This window comes from Nomia melanderi, chromosome 4 (assembly GCF_051020985.1).
Source record: "Nomia melanderi isolate GNS246 chromosome 4, iyNomMela1, whole genome shotgun sequence".
Taxonomy (NCBI): domain Eukaryota; kingdom Metazoa; phylum Arthropoda; class Insecta; order Hymenoptera; family Halictidae; genus Nomia; species Nomia melanderi.
In genome coordinates, this window is record NC_135002.1 from 2530953 (window position 1) to 2552009 (window position 21057).

Sequence of the window (21057 nt, forward strand, 5' to 3'; positions counted from 1 at the left end):
TCATGGACGATTTGTTCGGAATCATGGAACGGTATGGTATCCCGCGTTGATTCGGTATCGAGAAAAGAGATGAAAGTGACTCGCTTAATGGTTTATTTAATATTAACGCACAAGCATAAAATAACGTTCTTTGGATGGTCGAGTCGACGGCACGGCGGTGCCGTGAAACGATGATACTCGTGGATTATAAAAATATACGAAAGTGTTTTTGGTTTGTCACGGTGTCAGTTTAAGTTGGCGTGTAACCAAGAAAATGACTAAAACAATTACGTTACGCTGCAATTCCTCTCAATCATTCCTCTCTCTCTCTCTCTCTCTCTCTCTCTCTCTCTCTCTCTCTTTCTCTCTCCGTTGGAATTTCCGAAAATGATTCACACTCTCTGAACAGTCATGTAATACACCGCTACGCCGACGACGCCTATTAGAATTGTCAAAATCGAGTATTTCCAATAACTCCCATTGGTCTCTTTGCGCAGCTGTTTCTTGTCGAGCTTGTCCCTGCCTTTGCGACGAGGCTTGAATTTCCTCTCGAACTTCTCGATCTCCTCCTGATTGCGGATCTCCTCGGCCTGGCGTTTCTGCGCGAGCAGCGCGGCCTCCGCTTGGCTCCTCTCCTTCTTCAGTTTCGCGCAGACGTCGTCGCACGGCACCTCGATCTTCTGCCTCTGCGCCAGCGAGCACGCGAAGTCCTTCTTCACGCGTTTGCACGGGCAGAATAGTTTCACCTTCTTGCTGCACTCGTTCTCGTCCTTGCACACGCCCGGGTGGCAGTCGTTCATGCACCTGTGACCGCAAGCGTACTGCAACGGAAACGAACGGTTAACGCATTGAAATTTTCTCGTTTTCCAATACATTACTAATAACGTAGCTGTATCAGAGTTGAGAAATATATATATTAGTTAATTCGAATTCAAAGTAAATATTCTTCCGTAATCAACTGTTATACTTAAAAGCAAATATAGGCATAACGTATGCTTAGAATTTTCCTTTTTCCAATAAATTACTAATAACGTAGCCATATCGGTCAGAGTTGAGAAATATATATATTAGTTAATTCGAATTCAAAGTAAATATTCTTCCGTAATCAACTGTTATACTTAAAAGGAAACATAGGCATAACGTATGGTTAGAAGTTTCCTCTTTTTCCAATAAATTACTAATGACAAAGCTGTATCAGAGTTGAGAAAGAAATAGGCCAAGGGGTTAAGGATTATACATTGTACAAGTGTAGAAACAGAATTAACCAGTTAACTGTGGAATTTAGAAAAATCTCTCATTGTGCAATAAAATCAAATAATATATACTCGTCGAATGCAGGCCAAATGCACTTAAAATATATCCTAACGAAAAACTAAAGCGAAGTGCACTAAATTTTAACATAAATTTTTTAATTGTCATTAATAATTTAACCCTTTAAAATGCTGGTCTCGTGCACCGATGTCGACCAAACGAGAAATTCGTTGTCAGTCCCTAGAATCCACGACTGACGCAGCACTCAACGCGTTAATGCGACATAATCAAGCTACAACGAACACGAAGCATGACTGTATTTACATTTTTAGGACACTGGTTCCCACATTTGAGCAGTTCATCGCGCTGCTCCGACGTGGCCGACGTCAGTTCGGCGCATCTCCGGTACAGAGTGACTATGCCGCAATGACAGGGAATTTTAACTAGCTGTTTACAGGGACTGCACGGCGCCGGGTGGCATGGCTTCGGGCATGTGTGCGTGCAGCCTTGCGGTCGCGGGAACGCGCACGGCTTCTCGCATTCCATGCACGGAGTGCCATTCGCGGCATCTCCGGGAGATGACACCTTGTGGCAGACCAATTCGCAAGTGTCGTTGGAGCAAGGCAGCATTCTTCCGCAAGGCCTTCCGCAAGAGGTAGGCCTGGCCATGTGGCAAGGCCACGGGCGTGTTTCATGTCCCCCCAGACACGTGACCGGCACGGAGACCTCGCACGGCGGACACGGCAGCGTTTTCAGCTGCTTGGTCTCCTTCTGTATCTCCCATGGTCCCGTGGGCTGCGCCTTCGCGTCGTTCTTCTTCACCTTCACCCACACCTTCGTGTGGCAAACGGCGACGCAGGAGTGGCCGCACCGCTTGTACGTCAAATCGCAAATCTTCTTGCAAGGTGGACACGCGCCCTGGTGACACTTGTGAGTTTCCCTTTTGGGATGGTGGCAGATCGGCGGTACCTTGCATGGCTTGTTACAGGGTGGAGGTCTTACTCTCTTCGTCGTGCCGCACGGTACTGTTATCTTGTTGTACCCGCATCTGCATTGAATGACGTCCGTGCGCTCGCACGGGTAGCAGGGACCGCTGTGGCACGGAGCTGAGCATTTGTGCTTGCGGCAGTTCAAGGTGTTCTCGCAAATCTTCTCGCATACGTTGAACGTGTTCTTGATCAGGCAGTCGCAGCATTTCTTGTTGCACAAGTGCCTGCCGCAGAGGCGCATCTGCACGCACTTCTTGTTGCAATGGAATTCCTTGGCGCAGGCGACTTCCTTCGTGTAACTGTCGCAGCGACAGGATTTTGTAACCACTTCCAAGCATTGGCCACATCGGTCAGCGTGACAGCGCATGTTACAGAAATGCGAACCGCAGTCTAAGAGTTTGCCACATGTGTCCCCGCAGGTTGGCAGTTGCTCTTGACTGCAAGACACCGCGTAACGCTTTTTACCGCAGGGACAGGTTCTGTTCTTTTCCAAAATGCAGGGTCCACAGTCGCCGGGTAAGTGACACGTGCTCTGACATACGTGGACGTTGCAGGACAGAGGACGGCGACAGGGCTTGTCGCAGCTCCATGCGCCTTCGGAACACTGCCTTGTGCCTGTGTTGCTCTTGCAGTGACATTCCAGTGTCAATGTTTCTGGACAAGGCGGACAGTCTCCTGCGTGACACAGTTGCTTGCAAGTGTGGGAACACGATTTGTACCTTTTGTTGCATACGGTACCACAACTCCAGTCCTTGGCGTTGCATCTTCGTTGGTCGGGTGCTTGCTTGCCACAGAAACATTTAACCGATACTGTTTTGGCGCAGGGGGGACATGGTCCAGGGTGGCAGAGTAAAACACACTTGTGACCGCATTCTGGCTGCAGGAGTTTGCCACATGGGTCTCCGCAAGAGTGTGGTATGTTCCATGGTTGGAACGCGGGGTCTATGACTTTTCTACAGAAACATTTATAGTTACGAGGAACTTCGTCCTGCCCATATTCCATGCGACACTTTGGACTGAAATAAATATTTACAAGTAATGATAGATATAGGGATTAAACTGTATACTACTTTTGTGCTTTACTTAAAATGTTTCTTACCATGCCCAAATAGGTGCAACACCTTTCTCGCGTTTCACATTTAAACTATCTCGTGTCCAGTGCAAGATACATGATAAATGTAGAAAGGCAAAACACTTGCTGCAATTCCAAATCTGAAATATTTTGTTCGTTTAATGCCAAGTTTCACTAATGTATCAACTACAAAATCAATGTAGCTTAACGTACCGCATCTGCTTTCTTTATAGTTGAAATGCATATTAAACAAACCGCGCTACCAGATTGAAACGCGTTAACTAAATAAGATAAAATCTTTTCCGCGTCTGCCTCCTTTCCTTGGTAACCAGATAAAACTTTGCCAACCACATTTTGTATGTCCTCTGTATTTATGTCATCCTCATCTTCACTCGATGATTCTAAGTAAGCATTCGCTTCTAAATGCTTATTAATGGCTATTTTATTTTGTGCCTGAGCTCGTCTAAATTTCTGCATTCTGAATTGAGTACCAATTAAAGGACAGTCAACAGCAATACACAGTTATCTATAACAATAGACAAATGATAGATGATTCAGTGAAACCTCCAAATACAATTTGAAGATGCAAATGAAATAATGTTAATAACATAGTTACAATATCCCATTCACAGAAGATATTCTAAGGAATACTTATGTATAAAATGTCGTTTATTTACCTACATGTAAATATCCTAAGAAATACTTAACACTTAAACAATATCTGCAAAGTAGCCATCCCTTTCAAATAATTCATTCCATGGCAAAACAGAAGCATTTCCTTCGAAACATATGATATTTGAATGGTACCGGATTATAGCCATATTCTGCCACGCATACCAACGAACAAAACACAAGTGTTTTTCCCCACTCCTGTTGTCCTAATCTATGTATATCTATGCTGTGAATCTTAGACTAATGTCTAATTATAAGGTGTGAAACGTACACGATAATACAGAACGATAAAAACTATGTAGAAATATGCAAATAAAATGTACAGCATGAATAGCAAATAATTTCTTTGCTATTGCAAGAGTGATAGAGAAACCAATCACGTTTCACAGTTACATAAAGTGATTTCGATTATAAACGTGGGACGATATGGTCCAAGTATTTAAGTATTAATTAATCATAGCAAATATGAATGATATATATGATATATATTAAATATCATCTCCTATATTCAATATTAGATTTCAATGATTGGATGGCTTTCAAAATTCGAGTTGATAAGGATAAACATACAGAAGTGAGGACAGAGGCCAAGTAGTAATGACGGTTTCTACTTGTAGATAAAGTCAATTTCTCTTTGTTATTAGAAATCATTTAACTATACATTTTAAATTCCTTTGTTACAAACCGTCATAGAAGTTGGTCGATAAAATATTTCAACGTTATAATTTAGTCAACATTGTAAATAATATATTGAATAAAGAAACACGTCACAATAAATTATTCGGTGGCGCCATTTAGTTGACATAATTTGACTAGAAGTTTCAACGGTCTCACACTATGTGGCGCAACAAATTTAAAACCAATATGTCGGTAATGTCGGTTTCTATTCGTCCAACCAATCTGTGTTATCATCGATCGATAAGTCGACATCCGGAATTATTGAAGAAAGAGTTCACGCATTGCGCAGTCGTGTGAGTCAGCTGTCAGGGCAACATGAACGGCGCAGTCAGGTGAAGTGTAAATAGTTTGTGAGTGGTTTGAACCGTAAAAATATTTCGCACTGTTGCTTGGATTGCAAAGGCAAGTGGATAAACGGTGGGACCAGTTTCCCGGAGAGGCGACAGAGGTGTGTCAGCGTGAAAAATCGTGACACGCGAATGGTCGTCACAACCTTTATCTAGCGATTTGCTTTTAGGTTAAAAACGATTCGGTGGAAATTTTTGTCCTCTTCTGGGAGCGATTCAACTGAACGATTCTACGCTTCGAGAATTGCGTTATTCGTTACAGAAAGAGAACGAAACAGCTGGTCAGAGGCAACTTGAAAAACATGCGAATAAAATGGACGACGATCGTGTATGCGATCGTTAGTTTGATCGGGACGACGAGATGCAGTGACATCACTGCAGCGGTGTTCGGAGGCGTGCTGGATGGCATGCCAGCCGCGTTTGGAGACTTCAATTCGGACGAATTGACGGATGTGTTCATGTTACGCAACAACGGCACCACTGTCGTGGAGATATTCCTAGCTTCGGACCAGGAACCGCTGCTGAGGCCCAGCTCGGATCTGACGTGTACGTTCAGTCGTACAGTGGTCGGCGTTGTGCCTGGAGACTTCGACGGAGATGTTTTCATGGACGTACTAGTGGTAACGTACGAACCAAGGGAGAAGTTGTCGTACGCTTACGTATTATGGGGTGGGAACGGTCAATTGAATTGCACAAAGGAGAGCGAACCATTGGTAAAAATGAGGGGCCAACCACTAGCATTGGACCACAACGGAGACATGATTATAGATCTATTCGGGCTGGATGAACACGGGGACAGGATGTTCTGGATATTCGACGAGAGTAGAAAAGCACCGAAAGCAGTACGAATGCTTCCACCAAACCGCTCTTCCATCCAGTTGGACCCTCTTCCACCAATCGGCGAACCCCACTCTAACGCCTACTTAGACCTGAACAGCGATTTCTTAGCAGACCTGGTGGTAACCACACGGAGATCCTTCGAAATCTGGCTGGGCGTCGAGAAGCGGGGTTTCGAATTCCAAAAGACTATACCATTCCCGTACAACATTTCACCAGACGAGAACTTCCCCGGTGTGATCGGGCAGACCCTCTACCTGGACATGGAGTTGACCGGCAAGATGGACTTGCTGCTGCCACTGTGCTTCGACAGCGCGTGCACCAACAGCACCATCATGATGTACTCCGACGAGTGGCACGACCTGCGCGTGAACTTTGCGGACGGGAACAACGTGATGTGGGGGTTCGTGAACCCCGACGGACAACGGTACACGGACACGATCACTCTCCGCGGCGGTGACTTCAACATGGACGGCTACCCGGACCTGCTGGCCACGCTCAAGTCGACCACCAGCAGGCAGAAGCGGTCCTTCCTCTTGGAGAACGTCGCCTGCGACAAATGCGTTGGTTTCGCCCGGACGTTCCAGGTCAAGTGGCAGGCGTTGAACCCGTTCTACAATGAGACCGCGATGGCGGTGTTCTACGACTTCTACCAGGACGGTATTCTGGACGTGATCCTGGTGGAGTTCGAGAAGAGCAACGGCACGTACCGTACAGCGGCGTTCAAGAACAGTTTGGACTACGACGCGAACTTCGTTAAGGTAATGGTCCTGACCGGACGCAACAACAGCTTGTACCCGATTTCACCGGGGTCCCTTGGGAAGAAGAAGAGGACGTACGGCACCAATCTGCCTGGACCCTCGATAGCGTATCGAACCACCACCCAGGACGGCAGTCCTCGAAACGCGATCGCCGCCCAGCTGCCGCAGAGTGCGCACTTTTCTCTGAACTTACCGTACACGACGTTCGGTTTAGGCAGAACGCCGAACTTCGTCGACGCTCTGACGATAGGGGTAAGCGATCCCCTAATTCAATCTTGCTTTTCTTCAATTTATCTAACCTATTTATATTTTATTCCATAGACTCTGCTCCGTTGTATTCTTACTCTTTTCCTTCTCAGTTTCTGTTGAAATTTCCATCTGTTAGATATATGCGTACCTTTGAAACAGGTAGGCGGCAAGTCTCGGGAGTGGCCGCAGATCATTCCAAACTCGCAGATGGTCGTCATTCCGAATCCGATAGCGGAGCCGTGGAAGTGGAAGGCGCAGCTGTTCGTGACCCCGAGCAAACTGATTCTGCTGAGCGCCGCCGCGTTGACGGGCACTTGCGGCCTGATATCGTTCATTATCATCGCCTTGTATTGGAAGGAGCGGAGGGAGGACAAGATCGAGAAGCTGCAAGAGGCGCACAGATTCCCCTTCGACGCTATGTAAAATACGAGGATAGAAATAAGAATTTGTTGCCCGCTCCCCGTTAACGAATGTATATTTATTTCATTTCTCGACGTGTAAGATGTTTCATAAACGATAAATAAATTAAGTAACCGATCGATCGTTCAACTTTCATCGACGACCGGTACCGATGGATACGGAGGTTATGCGTACCGGTAAGAATACGTAAACACCGAAATGAACGGGTGGAGGAACGGCACGCGAGAACTTGTAGAGTGTTCGTGTACGCGTGCTCCCTTTTGGCTTCGTCGTACACAACCGGCACTGATCGAATTGACAGCTTATTCGTTACTATTGGACATTCTTAGAAAACAGGACTCGCCGGTGCGCTTGCTCTCGTGACGCAACGCATCGAATACGAAATATACGCGTATAATAATAGCAATATATATGTATATATTAACAAACGATTTTTACCGGAGTGATTTTGGTCGCTGTGCTACTCGCGGTGAATGTGTATACATATATATACGTCCTATGTGTACATGTATGCATGTACATGTACGTATATATATTATACGGTCTCGATCATCGGGCTAGGTTAACCTGGAATGCGCTACTGGCAACGATCATTTTTTATGGCAGGGTTCAAATCGTTAAAGTAAGGGTGAGTCATCGCTTCGTCCGCCGATAATCGTAACGCTGGATTGCACACTAACAGTCTCTGAAACAGGGATCGTGAAATATGAGCGACAGTGACATTGATTTATGGAGTAACACTAGCGTGCACGTGTACTGTGTCACCTGTAATAAGTCTCTGCCCCTGGAATTGAGTTTCGGCGTAACGTGAGCCAATCCTTGGCCAGGGTGGTACGGAGGGAAAGGCCTGTAGTCGGGAAGCGTGGTAAAGTCCGGCCAAGTCTCTTCGGTTGGCGTACCCAACATTTTGAATATTCGTTTCAGTTGATCCTCAACGTCCGAGCCGGGAAACAACGGTCTGCCAGCATTCGCCAGTTCTACGAGGAATCGTTGAATCAAAGATACATATATAGACCTGCTCTCCAGAACCTCTTTAAAAAAAATTGCTCGGTTACTCACCAGCGAATATACATCCGGCGCTCCACATGTCTATGGACGTCGTGTACAATTTTGCACCGAAGAGAACGTCCGGAGGACGGTACCATAACGTGACAACTTCTGCGGAGTAACATTTCACTGGAATCCCGAAGGCTCTGGCCAGTCCGAAGTCTGCCAGTTTCAACTCCCCGTTCTGGAAATCGATTTGCAACCACTCTCTAAAGCTGGAAGTACCTCGCTGCCCGACGGACAACAAGATAGTCTTACCTTGTTGATGAGCAAATTTTGCGGTTTGAGATCCCTGTGTAGCACATTTCGGCTGTGACAAAACGCCAATCCACGTAGCAGCTGATACCTGAAACCAGTGACAGAGGCAATTAGAGGTTCTATGTATGCCCTCGCGAAGACTGCATTATAGAAAGATTTCTCACAGAAAGGATTTGACTACATCCAAGTCTATCTCTCCGTTCAAACTGTCGAAGTACTTTTTCAGATCCTGATCACAGTGCTCAAAGACCAAAATCAGTTTCCTGTCGCTGTGCAATACGTCGTATAGCCTAACGATATTCTTATGTTTCAGTTCCTTCAACAGACAAATCTCTCTGAGCGCGGACGACGGTACACCCTGTGCGAGACAGAAAAAAACTGGTAATCGGTGAAGCATGGAACCTGTGTGTCGATAGTTCCGAACTAGTCAGGCGAACAACGTACTTCGTCGTCCTCGTCCAATCGTACTCTTTTCAGGGCGACGATTTCGTGTGTTTCTCGGTTTTTCGCTTTGAAAACGGTTCCATATGTGCCTGAAAAACGCAGAGACAGTCAAGCGAGCGAAGGAAAAAGTTGTACGCGTCTTCGACGGAGATTGTCAAAAGAATGCTCGTTTAGCCCAGCATCATCGGCGTCAGTTTAAAATCAGGAAACAACGTCGCTCGTGTTTTGAAATGGGAACGGGTCGATTGGTAACATTTGGCACACCTACCTTCTCCTATTTTCTCGAGTTTCTCATATTTTTGCATATTTTTGGCGATCCTACGGGCGGAATAGTCGCAGAGTGGTTAGCGCTGCACTCAAAACGATCGTGCGCCGAATCACCCGTGTAGACAGCAGCACACGCCATGGATCTGTAGCCAATCTGTCGGTAGTGTCGGTTTCTACTTACAGGTAAAATCAATTTCTGTTAGAAATCGTTTAATTATACATTTTAAATTCTTTTATTAATATCCGTGACATTCATTTTATAAATAGTTGGAAACAAGCCGTCATAGAAGTTGGTAAAATATTTCAACATTGTAAATAAATAATATATCGAATAAAAAAGGACACCATAAATCTGACGCCATACCAGTTGTCAGTCAATTGGTCCCTCGATTCCTCGCTCGATAACTTTTCGATCATTCCATCGTCCTTTATTCTTGGTTACCGATCGGCGTCGTTTTATTTTATTATTCTTACTGCATGAATATTCATATTTATACACTTCCCATATAATTCTGCACTTAATTTCCAAAATCTTGGAGTAATATATCACACGCAGAGGTATATACCTAAGTAATTAAATATTTACTGTAGTTTCCACTCTATAATCGCGGCAAAAATCACTGCAAATATATGATCGATTCTGCACAGAATCGATACTCGTCTCGTTCAATTATTTTCCAAAAAGTTGACAGGTAAGCATCGTGAAACATCGCGTGGCGTCAGGTCGGAAAAATCCCGATCGTCCTTCCGTCGACTCGCGTTCCGATGGACGAGGCGAAGCGCAACCGATGCATCGTGAAATTTCCAGTGGGGCGATCCCGGCGATCGCCAGCGTGCTGATCCTGGCTTACGTCTGTCAACGGGTAAGCCACGTGACGACCGGTCGCGTTCGACCGAGTAATCCCGTAGAATTTAGTTTCTAGCAGCGACGAGGTTGCGGCGCAAGATCATCGCGGAGATGAGAGAATTTTCCTCGAACGTGAGTATAATCGAATCCGTCGATAAAACGGTGCAGCACGAGTAGGTAACGCGTCTCGTCGACAGGTTCGCCGGGCGCGCGAGAATGTCAGGTACATCGGCGAGCAGGTTGCCAAGGGAGTGGAGGAGGTGCGTACTCGCAAACCTGGGGTCTGTCGATAATTGGCGGTAATTGGTTAAAGGTAATTTAAGGTACCGATCATTCCCCAGATTGAACGGGACGTCGGAGAGGAATTGCGCATCACCGATCGACTGACCAGTCAGAGTGCGAAATTGTCGACGGCTTTACAGCGGTTCGCCGAACTTGAGGAGACCTTGATAGAGGTACTTGTGCAATGCAGGTCTCGCGAAAGCTAAGTTAATTAAATACTGGATATTTTGATATATCAAAAGATTTTCTTGTCATTGTTTTTGAGTAATCTAGACGATCATCAGTACTATGGCACGTGTTACACGATTCAAAAATGAAGAGGACTCTCACTCACAAAAAAGAATATTTTGATGTAGCAAAGTATTAAGTATTAGTTAGCTTGGCTGACGTGAGACCTGTACTGTATCTTCAGCATCAGGTTGCTGGCATCGTGTAGCACGTGCCATGACACTGATCTGAGCGTCTATATCGAAAACAATGACAGAAAAGAATATTTTGATGTATCAAAATATTCAGTTACGTAGATATCTGAATAACAGCATACCTCAAGAGCTACGATACCGAATGACTGCTAATTAATCCCAATACCATTCGCACTTGCGACACAAGTAACGTTACACGCTCTAAATTCTCATGACCAACGTACTGATACTCTTCATCGACTAGCTGCTCCGGATGGACCGCAACAGGGAGAGCGTGTGGATCGAGACGCCCGTCAACGTGAACGAAGAGATTCAAAGGATCCTTGCAGCAGCGGAGGGGAAGAAGAACGAGGATCGAAACGAAACCAGAAGCGGAATCCCTCCGGTTCGGAATCCTCTGTCGAAGTTCTCGGTCTGCGCGCGAGACCCCGCGTTCGACCGAGCCAAAACACCGACCACTCCGGAAGTTCGTCTCCTCAGCGAGCCGGCAGCCGAAGGATCGCTTAGATCAAGCCGCCCGTCCGCGTAGCCAGCTCGGTAACCGATCTCCACATCAAAGTGTAGACGTCATTTGTCGGCGCAAGCGGAAGGTTGAAATAAAAGAAAAAGAGCATTGTTTGGATGGTCTATTTCCGCGACAGAGGTATCGTTGCTACAGAGGTGCGAGACGGCAAGAAGATTCTCGTTGTTCAGTCGGTTCAGCGATCGAGCGTTGCGTACAATCTGTCGAACGACGGACGATCATCGTCGGAGCCGATCCAACCGGAGCGATCCAGCCGACCCGTGCTTTTCTTGAAGAAGTTGTCGAACGGCGAACGATCGATCTCGTCGATGTTCCGCTTGGTGGCGAACCTCTCGAACGGAACACGGACGCGGCCCGCGGTCCAGCTGTTCAAAACAGGATCGATCCGTCCGCTGCGAACAGAGCAACGAACGCCGGAGGGCGAATTTATTCGACGAACCGCGTCGATCTCGGAATGGAATCGTCGCTTACCTGCCGGAGATACCACGAAAGTGGTCCAACGTTCTCCCAGGGGCGGAATAGTGGAGACGATCGCGGCGCTGGCCGACTCTGTCCGTCGGCTCGTACGAATCCGGCGCATCTTGAACGAAATCGAGGCTGCGTTAGGTCTGGGCTTGATGAGGGAACCTTTTCGACACGATTTTGATGAAAGGTGAAACATAGTTCTTGATACTTAAAAAGGAGTATAACTAGAACCTCTTTCAGTATCTTCAATTGAATGAGTTCAATTCATTTAACTAAAAATTCAAGTTCTTGATAAAAGAAAGTATAACTAGAACCTCTTAAAAGGAGTATAACTAGAACCTCTTTCATTATCTTCAACTGAGTGAGTTCAATTCATTTAACTAAAAATTCAAGTTCTTGATACTTAAAAGGGAGTATTACTAGAACCTCTTTCGTTATCTTCAATTGAGTTCAGTTCATTTGGTTGAAAGCTTTGTTTTGCAAAGAAGGTATTTGATGAGTTGCAAATATTCATACTTCAAGGCTTACTGAACAAGGAAAGGAAAGATGAGTTGAATAAAAGGCAATAGTTGCTAAGTGAACAATGGGAGATCTCATCTACTTGGCTAAGTGTTAAGAAAATATTTGACACATTCTCTTCTTATCAGTTATATCAATTTTCGAGCGATGAGAACGTCCTTTAAAGTTAGGGTTGAAAGTATATTTATGCAGTATCTCTGAAACTGCAGAGAAATAATTTTCTTATCGCATTGTACGCCGGATATTGATAGATTTTCAACCCTTTGCACTCCGAATCTCTTTCGCACTTTTCCCTCGAGAACTCTGTATTACGGTACCTTCTTCAAAATCGGCGGTCGAGAAGGTTCCCTCGCACAACCGACGCAGGAATGAAAGAAAGGAGAAGGATGCGCTTCACGCGATGGCACGGGCTCGTTCGTACATACGATTTTTATTGTCTACTGCAATGGATTCGATACAAAGGCGACGCTATCGTCACGCTCGCGAGTGCCGCGCGTCCCGCCGGTCAGACGATCGCGTCGATCGCGTCCCGCGATCCGGCGTCCCCGGCGCGCGCCTGGAATCGGCGAACGGCGCCGGCGAGGTCGCGCACCAGGTTCCCTCCTCCGATTTGATCCAAGTTCCGCCGGAAGTCGCCGCTCGTGTCGCGCACCAGATTTCCACCTCCGATTTGGTCCAGGTTCCTGGAGAGCCGGTCGTCCGCGGAGCGCAACAGGTTGCCGCCGCCGATCTGATCGAGATTCCTCCTCGCTGCCGACCACCACGAACGATCGCGAGCCGTCTCCCTCTCCGACAGGCCCCTCAACAGATTACCGCCGCCGATCTGATCGAGATTCCGATCGAGTCTCGTGCTCGGAACCTGCTCGGAGACGAACGCGTTCGGCGAACGTCTACCGGTCGACCAATTTATATTTCGATTCCCATCGCGATCCGAGTCTCGTGCCGACGACGGTGGTCCGTCGACCGGTTTCTCCTCCGTCCTGCCTAGAATTGCCGAACAGCGTGGTTGAATCACTTCGACGACACAGGATCGACCTCCGATCTCTTTCTTGGACGACACGGGAAGCGTTCGACGAAGTTTGACGCGCGACACGGGACACGAGACACGAAACAGGTGGGCGCAGACGACACAAACGGAATGATGGAATATTGGAGAATGTTCCGGTTTATTTGGTTGAGACAGCCGTCGGTACGTAAAGATTTATGGCGTGACCAATTGTGCTCATGCCTGAACACTATCTAAGTAAATTTACAAGTAGTGTGGGTGCAGGCTAAGAAACTGTAATCGGCAACAGCCCGATCGTTTAGAATTCTGAGTTGTCACTAAGGACACCGCCCTACGTCACTATTTTTATATATACATCGCGAGACAGACATTGAGACATGGAGACAGACATAGACAACACAAGTTCATTACTAATCTGTACTCACTGGACAACGCACACACTTCAACTTCGTCACAACTATTTCACACAAGGTTAACACGTTAAGCGCCACGAAAATCCTAAGCGTTTTCCCATAGAGTTTGTCTTTTGTAGCAGAGAAAGGTAGGAGTAATTATGAATCGTTTGGCGTTGCAACGTTTGCGTTACACTGTTATCAACTCAGTCGCCTCATTAAACATTTTTATTTCACATGGGTCGTCTTGTACGTTACGATTGTTTTTAGTAATTCGGAAGCGTCAGTCACCAGTGACTGACATGGCGCTCAACGTAACACTAAAACTACCGAGCACTTCAATCGACTTTTAATAATTTCGCTATAGAAACTCCAAGAGTGCATCTGTTCAGTCATTGATTTACAATTCAATTTGCGTAGTAAATGAATTTCTTTAATAATTTCTCAGACATTTGTCACCTTTCTAATAATTGCAAGAAGGAGACATCAGGCATAGGTCATTTCACCCCTCTGGTAGTTTTAGTGTTAACGTGTTAATTCGGCGTGTGAAAGTGTCACGTCACGTACACTAATGTTGTTTTGACAGCGTGCGAACAGAGAACTTACCTTGGTCCTCGAGATACGCGGCGAGAATCTCCGCGGCTGTCGGCCCGTACATGTTCCGTTGTACGCCGCTCGTCCCAGCCTGCAACCAACGATCGTTGAAACTCGCAATCGTCGGACGAACGTCAGGACGTTCGGCCGACGCGAGATAACGCGATAAAGCCGACACGCGAACACGCGAGCCCGCGACCCGAATGGTAAAGTAATGAATTTCCTCGCGACTTTAACCGTTCGAACCGCAAGCAACCGTTGTTTAGATTCGATGTCGAAGGGAACAGGTACATTTATACACGGAGAACTGACGCAGCCTGTCGAAATAGCGGGCACAACTTTTCTGACGCGTACGTCGCATCGTGTTTGAGGAATACATTGTATTTTGTTGTTAGCTTCTCATTTTTACTGGAGGAAGCTTCAAGTTTGACAAGTTTAAAAGAAATTTTCTTCTGTTCTAGTTGCAATATATAGAAGGATCCGTTGTGCGTCGTTCGGTCGCGGAGTTTAAATTGACGCGACGATGAAAACGAGGATGACAGTAAATTTTGAAAAAGATGTTCAGTTGTTTCCCATTATTCTTCTGTTCTAGTTGCAATTGTCCAAGAATCTATTGTGCGTCGTTTGGTTGCGAAGCTTGAACGCGACGACGAAAACGAGGACGAAAGAGTAAAGCTTGAAAAAGTTCAGATATTTCCCACTTTTCAAACAAGTTTTCTTCTGTTCTAGTTGCAATTTATCCAAGAATCCAGTACGCATCGTTTGGTCGCGGAGCTTGAACCGACGCGACGACGAAAACGAAGACGAAAGATTCAATTTAAACAAACATGTCAATTATAGGTAAATCGAATTACAAATTTCCCAGTTTTCAAACAAGTTTCCTTCTGTTCCAGTCTCGATTTGTCCAAGAATCCATTTTCAAAGTTTTCTTCTGTTTTAGTCCCAATTTATCCAAGAATCTATTTTGCGTCGTTTAGTCGCGGAGTTTAAATCAACGCGGCGACGAAGACGAGGACGAAAGATTCAGTTTAAGCAAACGTATCAATTATAGATAATTCAAATTACAAATTTCCCACTTTTCAAACAAGTTCTCTTCTGTTCTAGTCTCAATTTATCCAAGAATCTATTGTGCGTCGTTTAGTCGCGGAGCTTGAACGCAACGACGAAAGCGAAAACGATGACGAAAATTGTTACCTGCACAGGAACGGGTACGGAAACGGACACGGGTACGGCGGCCGTCCAGGCGGCTGCGATCGACCAGAAGAGGATCGGGAAAGCACGGTTACCCAGTCCCGTCATCGCGCGAGAGTCGTCCAACGTCGAGTTGCAGCGAGCGGCTAAGAGAGAGAGATCGCGTGCTGAGAATCGCGTTCCGTTTACGAGTCCTCCTCGTTTTTCCGTCAAATATATAGAGGACAGACGATGGTTAAGGGGTGAAGAGGTTCGAGGACGCACGCGCCCCGGTGCGATACGGCCATCCAGCGCGGACGAGCGACGAGGGACGCAGGGCGACGCCACCGAAACCCATTAAGGCATTAAACGAGCAGCCCACATCGACGCTCGCTTTCGCGATGCGACTAATCAGCGTACGAACGGGAAAACAATGAAAATATTTCACTCTTGGTACACGGATTTCTTACTGGAGGAAACATTCTCTGTTTACAGCATTACTTTGGGAATAATTGTCTCAGAACCAGCTACGTACGTTCATCGCTACAAATTTTTAACTATGAAAACAGTCGTGTTTCCCATGGCAAATGACAAATGCTGAGTCGAAACGATCTACAGGTAGCCGCCGTATAACATGCTTGTTAGGCTCCTAAACAATGTTATTGGAATCGGTGTTACACAACAGAGAACTGGCGCAAAGGGGAGTTTTTAACAATTGAAAAGACGTAATAGCCATTTATGAACAAGGTTTAATACGTAACAAGGCTGAGGAATTTGAATCTGTGTATAATGCACTGAAAAAATCAGGAAGTTTTTAAATGTACTTGATAGTGCATGAACAAAATAGGATTTCAAGTTTGAGATCCTAGATCTCTCAAGATCTCTTCAAGATTTCATTGCAGATTTTCAAGATTTCAAGTTAGAAATCCTAGATCTCTCAAGATCTCTTCAAGATTTCATTTCAGATCTTCAGGATTTCAAGTTAGAAATCCTAGATCTCTCAAGATCTCTTCAAGATTTAATTTCAGATCTTCAAGATTTGAAATCCTAGGTCTGAAAAGCTAACAGATTTCAAAATTGTATTGATGTAATTGATTTAATTTCAGATCTTCAAGATTTCAAATTAGAAATCCCAGATCTCTCAAGATCTCTTCAAGAATTCACTGCAGATCTCCAAGATTTGAAATCCTAGGTGAACCTAATCCTAGGACCGAAACCCTAACAGATTCCAAAACTGCACAGAGAATTCCATGCACACTGGAATGAATTTCCAATGAACATCCTACGCACTGGAGAGCTTCCATTCCGTCGCGAGTCGCACAGGGACGCCGCTTCTCCGACTTTTCCACTGAAGAACTTCAAACGGAGATTCCTCTAATTTTCGCAGAAGTTCTGTGCAACGCGGTGGTTACCTGTTCTCCGTCTCGCCTCTCCGTCCCGCCTCGAGTTTCGAGCGGGTCGAACGCAAACTTGGAAATTGCTGTTCCTGCGGAAAAAGCTACCGCGCGCACCCGCGTCCGCGCGATCGATCTCGCTCGTATCTGATGCAGAAAATAAATTCCGGAGGCCGCGCTGTTCCCGCCGAAGCGCGCGTCGTAACGCGAAAACGTAGCGAGCTAAATTGCGCGTGTGAGTCGTAAACGATGCCGTCGATTCGATTGTCCGGCGACAACGTTCGCGCTTTACGGCCTGCGAGTTCGGCGACTGTCGATCGCAGAATCCGCGCGCTGTCGCTCTCTCGGATCTGCGACCGACGACTAATGCCGGATACGATTGCGACAAATGTCACAAGGGCCGGAGAATTGCGAGGGACGAGTTTGTCCACCTTCGTCGGAAATCGGGTGACGTTAATGGATGTTATTAGTCGTATCACCGGAAGATGTAATTCGATAGGGGTGTTTTCACCTATTGTCCCAGCCCCGACGGTTTCCTATATAAGACGTATCCGCGAAAGGAGCATCATTCAGTCCGCACGATGTCGATCCTGCTGCAAATCAGTCGCGCGTCGAGATACACCGTTATGATCTTGTTCGTAAGTAAGAATTCTCGAATCGAAGAGCGCGACGCGGATCGAACGGAGAGACTTACCCTTTGAACTTGATAGTACTCGGACGTGCATTGTTTTCTGAATGTTGACCTTAGTCACGTGTGAGACTTGTGGATTTTAAACGGAATTTAACGAGCATAAGTGTTACTCTTGTGAGTTCTAATTAAATATTGTTCTGTTATCGGACACTATATTGCAAACGTAGATGTAGAGTATGAGTAGAATTTGTCTCTTCTGATAAATTATTGCTGAGGAATAATTTATTGCTCATAATTAATCCTCAGCAATAATTTATTGCTTTATTATTTAATCCATTATAATCCATAATAAATTTATTGAAAGAGACAAATTTTACTCATATCCTCTGTCTACGTTTGCAATATAGTATCCGATAACAGAACAATATTTAATTAGAACTGACAAGAATCGAGACAAATTTTACTCGTATTCTACGTTCGTCTGCATAAATTTTGCATAAACTCGGTGGCAGAATTGTTTCGCTTCACGTGCCGATGGCTTGCTCATCCTATCGCGTTGAATCGTCGATTTTATAATTTTCCGAATGAAACGGCGATTGCGAGTCACCGTTTTTTTTTTATATTCAGATGATGATGCACGAGCTACGGTTCGCGGAGCCATCGTCCGTTGCCGATCAATGGGAGCTGCATCAACGCCGGCATCGACAATCGGCGCGCAGCCCGTCGGACGTTCAATTCTTCTCCGAACGTTACCATAGAACGGCGCCCGCCGAGTCGCCGTTTCCTTGGCACTTCGACACGCCGTTCTTCCAAGTGCCCGACGAGGAGGACTACAGCACCGACGTGGACAACGACTACAGCGACGATACAACAACGAACGTAGCGAAGCGAGTAAACGGTCAATCCTCCCCGCGGTTGCACCCGGTAGAGGTACGTTAACGCGTTCGCTACCAGCGACATGTATTTGTAACGGTTTTACATAATGAGAATGAAGCGAGTCGTATAGATGATGTTATTGGAAGCTATGAAGTACGTTACATTAGGAACTCAATGACTGACTTCAATTTCATTGTCACTATTTGTAACGGTTTTATATAATGAGAATGAAATGAATCCTATAGACGTCGTTATTAGAAGCTATAAACTGCATTACAGTAGGAAATCAATGACTGGCTTCAATTTCATTGTTACGTATTTGTAACGGCTGTAACCCTATGTTTTTTACATAATGAAAATGAAATGAGTCCTATAGATGATGTTATTAGAAACCATAAACTACATTACAGTAGGAACTCAATGATTCGTTTCAGTTTCATTGTTACATATTTGCAACGGCCGTAATCCTATGTTTTACATAATGAAAATGAAATGAATCCTATAGACGTTGTTATTAGAAACTATAGTCTACCTTACATTAGGAACTCAACGACTCGTTTCAATTTCATTCACATATCTGCAACGGCAAATCGAATTCCGAATTGTAAAATATTAACCCTTTGCACTCGGAAGTTTTACATCAGAAATATTTCAATGTCTTCTGCTGAGATAGAGAGGATATTTAGTGAAACTAACTCAACGAGAAATCACACTTAAACTGAGGGACAAAGCTATTTTGTGAATAGATTCCTCGTTAAGTTAGTTGAAAAAAATGTCAACTGTATCTCATAAAAATAAATTGAATATGTCTAGTAAGAAATTTTTGAAGTTTTTTGAACGAACGCGAATACTCGGCTAATCGTTTACATTTTTCCGATTGTTAGCAGGCGACGTCTTGTTCCTGCGACTCCGAGTTCAAGGTGAAGGATCTCGGGGTCGACAATTACCCGAGATACATCAGCGTGTCTAATTGCAAGCAGAGGACCTGCCGAAGCATACGCCACTCGTGCAGGTTGATCTATTACCCGGTAATACCACGATCAACCAAACTTTTCCCTCCTATCGAGTCTCCTAATTTCACTCGTTCCTCCGCAGGTGCACGTGCTGAGGAAGCGCGACGCGAACGAGTCGCTGCGCGAGGGGCCCAAGTTGCTGGAGACCTCGCTGCCGCTGTCCCTGAGCAACACGTGGCAGATGAGGCAAGTACCCGTGGCCGTCGCTTGCGTGCCGTCCTCGAGCAACAGGAGGAACTGATCCTCGCCCGTTCGCGCCTCGGATCGACTTCATCTTGGCTCGCCTGCACTTCCGTCTGTACTTACCGCCGATTTCAACGTTTAACCCTTTGCACTCGGATGTTTCTTACTAGAAACATTTAACGTTTCTTCACGAGGCGAAGGCGATGTTCTTTGAGACTTCGAAGAGAGATCACCTGCATTGAGGAACAGCTGTTTTATTCCAATGTTTACGTATCGAGGCATTATACGTAGTTTAACCAGTTAACTGTGTTTGACTAAAATATCTGTTTCTCAATTTACTTGCTGTTCCTTTGAGTTCGTTTAAAAAATATCGTGTTTGTCTAGTCAGAGGATGTTAAGTATTTCATTGGAAATACTTCCGAGTGCAAAGAGTGTTAAGGATTAAGTTGTTCAAGTAACTGAATCACTTGTTTGCAACATGATCTTCCAAATCCGAACGTTTCGTCTCGAAACGTCGCTCTATCGGGAAGCGAAACTTGCCTTCCGACGCGACATCGGTCGATAGGGCGATAGCAGAGGCTTTAGGTGGCTCGGGAACACTCGAGGCGATGTTTGCGATCCCCCGAATATTTACTTTCCTCGCGGTTGAAAGTGAAACTTTCGAAGCGACGCCTCCGATAGCGGCCGACGACCACTCAACGGGCTTATCCCGCTAATAGATTCGAGGCTTTTAACACGTCCCGCGCCACGGAGATTTCGGTTACACTTCGCTTGTGAACTGTATTGATCTTTTAAAGAAAGTATCGAGTTGTATTCAAGTTTTTGGTCGTTTTTACGTAGATTTTGATGTTTCTTTATGTTCTCGGTGCTTTGTAATTATAATGATATTCTTGACCGTATTAAAAGTATTTAATGTGGTACCAAAATGATATTGAAGATTATTAACGATTTAGTATTACAGTAGTCATATTATGATCTATGATCCAGCTACCTGTGTTAATAAATATTTTTATTTAAAATCAAGTGTTTTATTGTAATTGTTCTTCAGCAATTTGGAAGTTCCGGTTATCCAGAGATCATCATCCTCAGATTTCTCCACTATCCGTTCCTTCTTCCATCCCAAGAAATGTCGGTATTCGCCGACGTCTGAGAAGTCCCGTCGACCTCGTCGGCAAACGACACCCGCGAGAGGATCCCCGTTACGAGCTTCCGTCTTGGAAATCCGCACGAAATTCATCTCGAGGGTCCGATCGTTTGAAAACCGTTGCCGACACTGCGACAATTGTCCACGAGAAATATTGATCGTCATTTTTTCGAAATCGGTCTCGTGTTGGACATTCGAACTTGCCCTTGATACCGATTCCATACTGATTTCTTACCGATTCAATACCGATCAATACCGATTTCTTACCGATTCAATACCGATTCCATACCGATTTCTTATCGATACGATCTGATTTCGGTGTTAG

The 21057-nt window shown here is 45.4% G+C and overlaps 6 protein-coding genes across 12 annotated transcripts; 3 read left to right on the forward strand and 3 right to left on the reverse strand.

Annotated features, from left to right (window-relative positions):
* Positions 1-76: 76 nt before the first annotated feature.
* Positions 77-4789, reverse strand: LOC116428356 (NF-X1-type zinc finger protein NFXL1). 3 transcript variants are annotated; one of them, XM_076367489.1, is made up of 5 exons: positions 4649-4789; positions 3505-3817; positions 3319-3431; positions 1555-3235; positions 77-800 (listed from the first exon to the last, which is right to left on the reverse strand). In XM_076367489.1, exons 2-5 carry the CDS (start codon positions 3766-3768, stop codon positions 372-374), a joined length of 2487 nt encoding a protein of 828 aa, XP_076223604.1. In that variant the 5' UTR covers positions 3769-3817; positions 4649-4789; the 3' UTR covers positions 77-371. The 3 variants fall into 3 exon arrangements, with proteins under 3 accessions (XP_076223604.1, XP_031835788.1, XP_031835787.1); XM_031979928.2 differs by lacking the exon at positions 4649-4789 and adding an exon at positions 3973-4611; XM_031979927.2 differs by lacking the exon at positions 4649-4789 and adding an exon at positions 3969-4603.
* Positions 4790-4895: 106 nt separating this feature from the next.
* Positions 4896-7374, forward strand: LOC116428357 (T-cell immunomodulatory protein). Of its 3 annotated transcripts, none has more exons than XM_031979930.2 (3): positions 4896-5043; positions 5159-6838; positions 6995-7374. In XM_031979930.2, the coding sequence occupies exons 2-3, from the start codon at positions 5291-5293 to the stop codon at positions 7256-7258; spliced, it is 1812 nt and encodes a 603-aa protein (XP_031835790.1). In that variant the 5' UTR covers positions 4896-5043; positions 5159-5290; the 3' UTR covers positions 7259-7374. The 3 variants fall into 3 exon arrangements, with proteins under 3 accessions (XP_031835790.1, XP_031835789.1, XP_031835791.1); XM_031979929.2 differs by having other exon boundaries at positions 4923-5089; XM_031979931.2 differs by having other exon boundaries at positions 4930-5089; positions 5145-6838.
* On the reverse strand, positions 7293-9402 carry Cdk5 (cyclin-dependent kinase 5). Its single transcript, XM_031979932.2, has 7 exons — positions 9273-9402; positions 9005-9093; positions 8725-8918; positions 8561-8648; positions 8315-8486; positions 8021-8232; positions 7293-7940 (listed from the first exon to the last, which is right to left on the reverse strand). The coding sequence occupies exons 1-7, from the start codon at positions 9307-9309 to the stop codon at positions 7833-7835; spliced, it is 900 nt and encodes a 299-aa protein (XP_031835792.1). The 5' UTR covers positions 9310-9402; the 3' UTR covers positions 7293-7832.
* A 554-nt stretch (positions 9403-9956) lies between these two features.
* On the forward strand, positions 9957-11351 carry LOC116428361 (uncharacterized). Its single transcript, XM_031979936.2, has 5 exons — positions 9957-10134; positions 10188-10250; positions 10316-10378; positions 10460-10573; positions 11067-11351. The coding sequence occupies exons 1-5, from the start codon at positions 10060-10062 to the stop codon at positions 11349-11351; spliced, it is 600 nt and encodes a 199-aa protein (XP_031835796.1). The 5' UTR covers positions 9957-10059.
* Positions 11352-11439: 88 nt separating this feature from the next.
* Positions 11440-15659, reverse strand: LOC116428360 (orcokinin peptides). 2 transcript variants are annotated; one of them, XM_031979935.2, is made up of 4 exons: positions 15516-15659; positions 14334-14412; positions 11817-11925; positions 11440-11737 (listed from the first exon to the last, which is right to left on the reverse strand). In XM_031979935.2, exons 1-4 carry the CDS (start codon positions 15618-15620, stop codon positions 11521-11523), a joined length of 510 nt encoding a protein of 169 aa, XP_031835795.1. In that variant the 5' UTR covers positions 15621-15659; the 3' UTR covers positions 11440-11520. The 2 variants fall into 2 exon arrangements, with proteins under 2 accessions (XP_031835795.1, XP_031835793.1); XM_031979933.2 differs by lacking the exons at positions 11440-11737; positions 11817-11925 and adding an exon at positions 12688-13313.
* Positions 15660-15838: 179 nt separating this feature from the next.
* On the forward strand, positions 15839-20569 carry LOC116428309 (prothoracicotropic hormone-like). Of its 2 annotated transcripts, none has more exons than XM_031979771.2 (4): positions 15839-17523; positions 18144-18446; positions 19277-19420; positions 19488-20569. In XM_031979771.2, the coding sequence occupies exons 1-4, from the start codon at positions 17467-17469 to the stop codon at positions 19644-19646; spliced, it is 663 nt and encodes a 220-aa protein (XP_031835631.2). In that variant the 5' UTR covers positions 15839-17466; the 3' UTR covers positions 19647-20569. The 2 variants fall into 2 exon arrangements, with proteins under 2 accessions (XP_031835631.2, XP_076223611.1); XM_076367496.1 differs by having other exon boundaries at positions 19280-19420.
* The last annotated feature ends 488 nt before the right edge of the window (positions 20570-21057 follow it).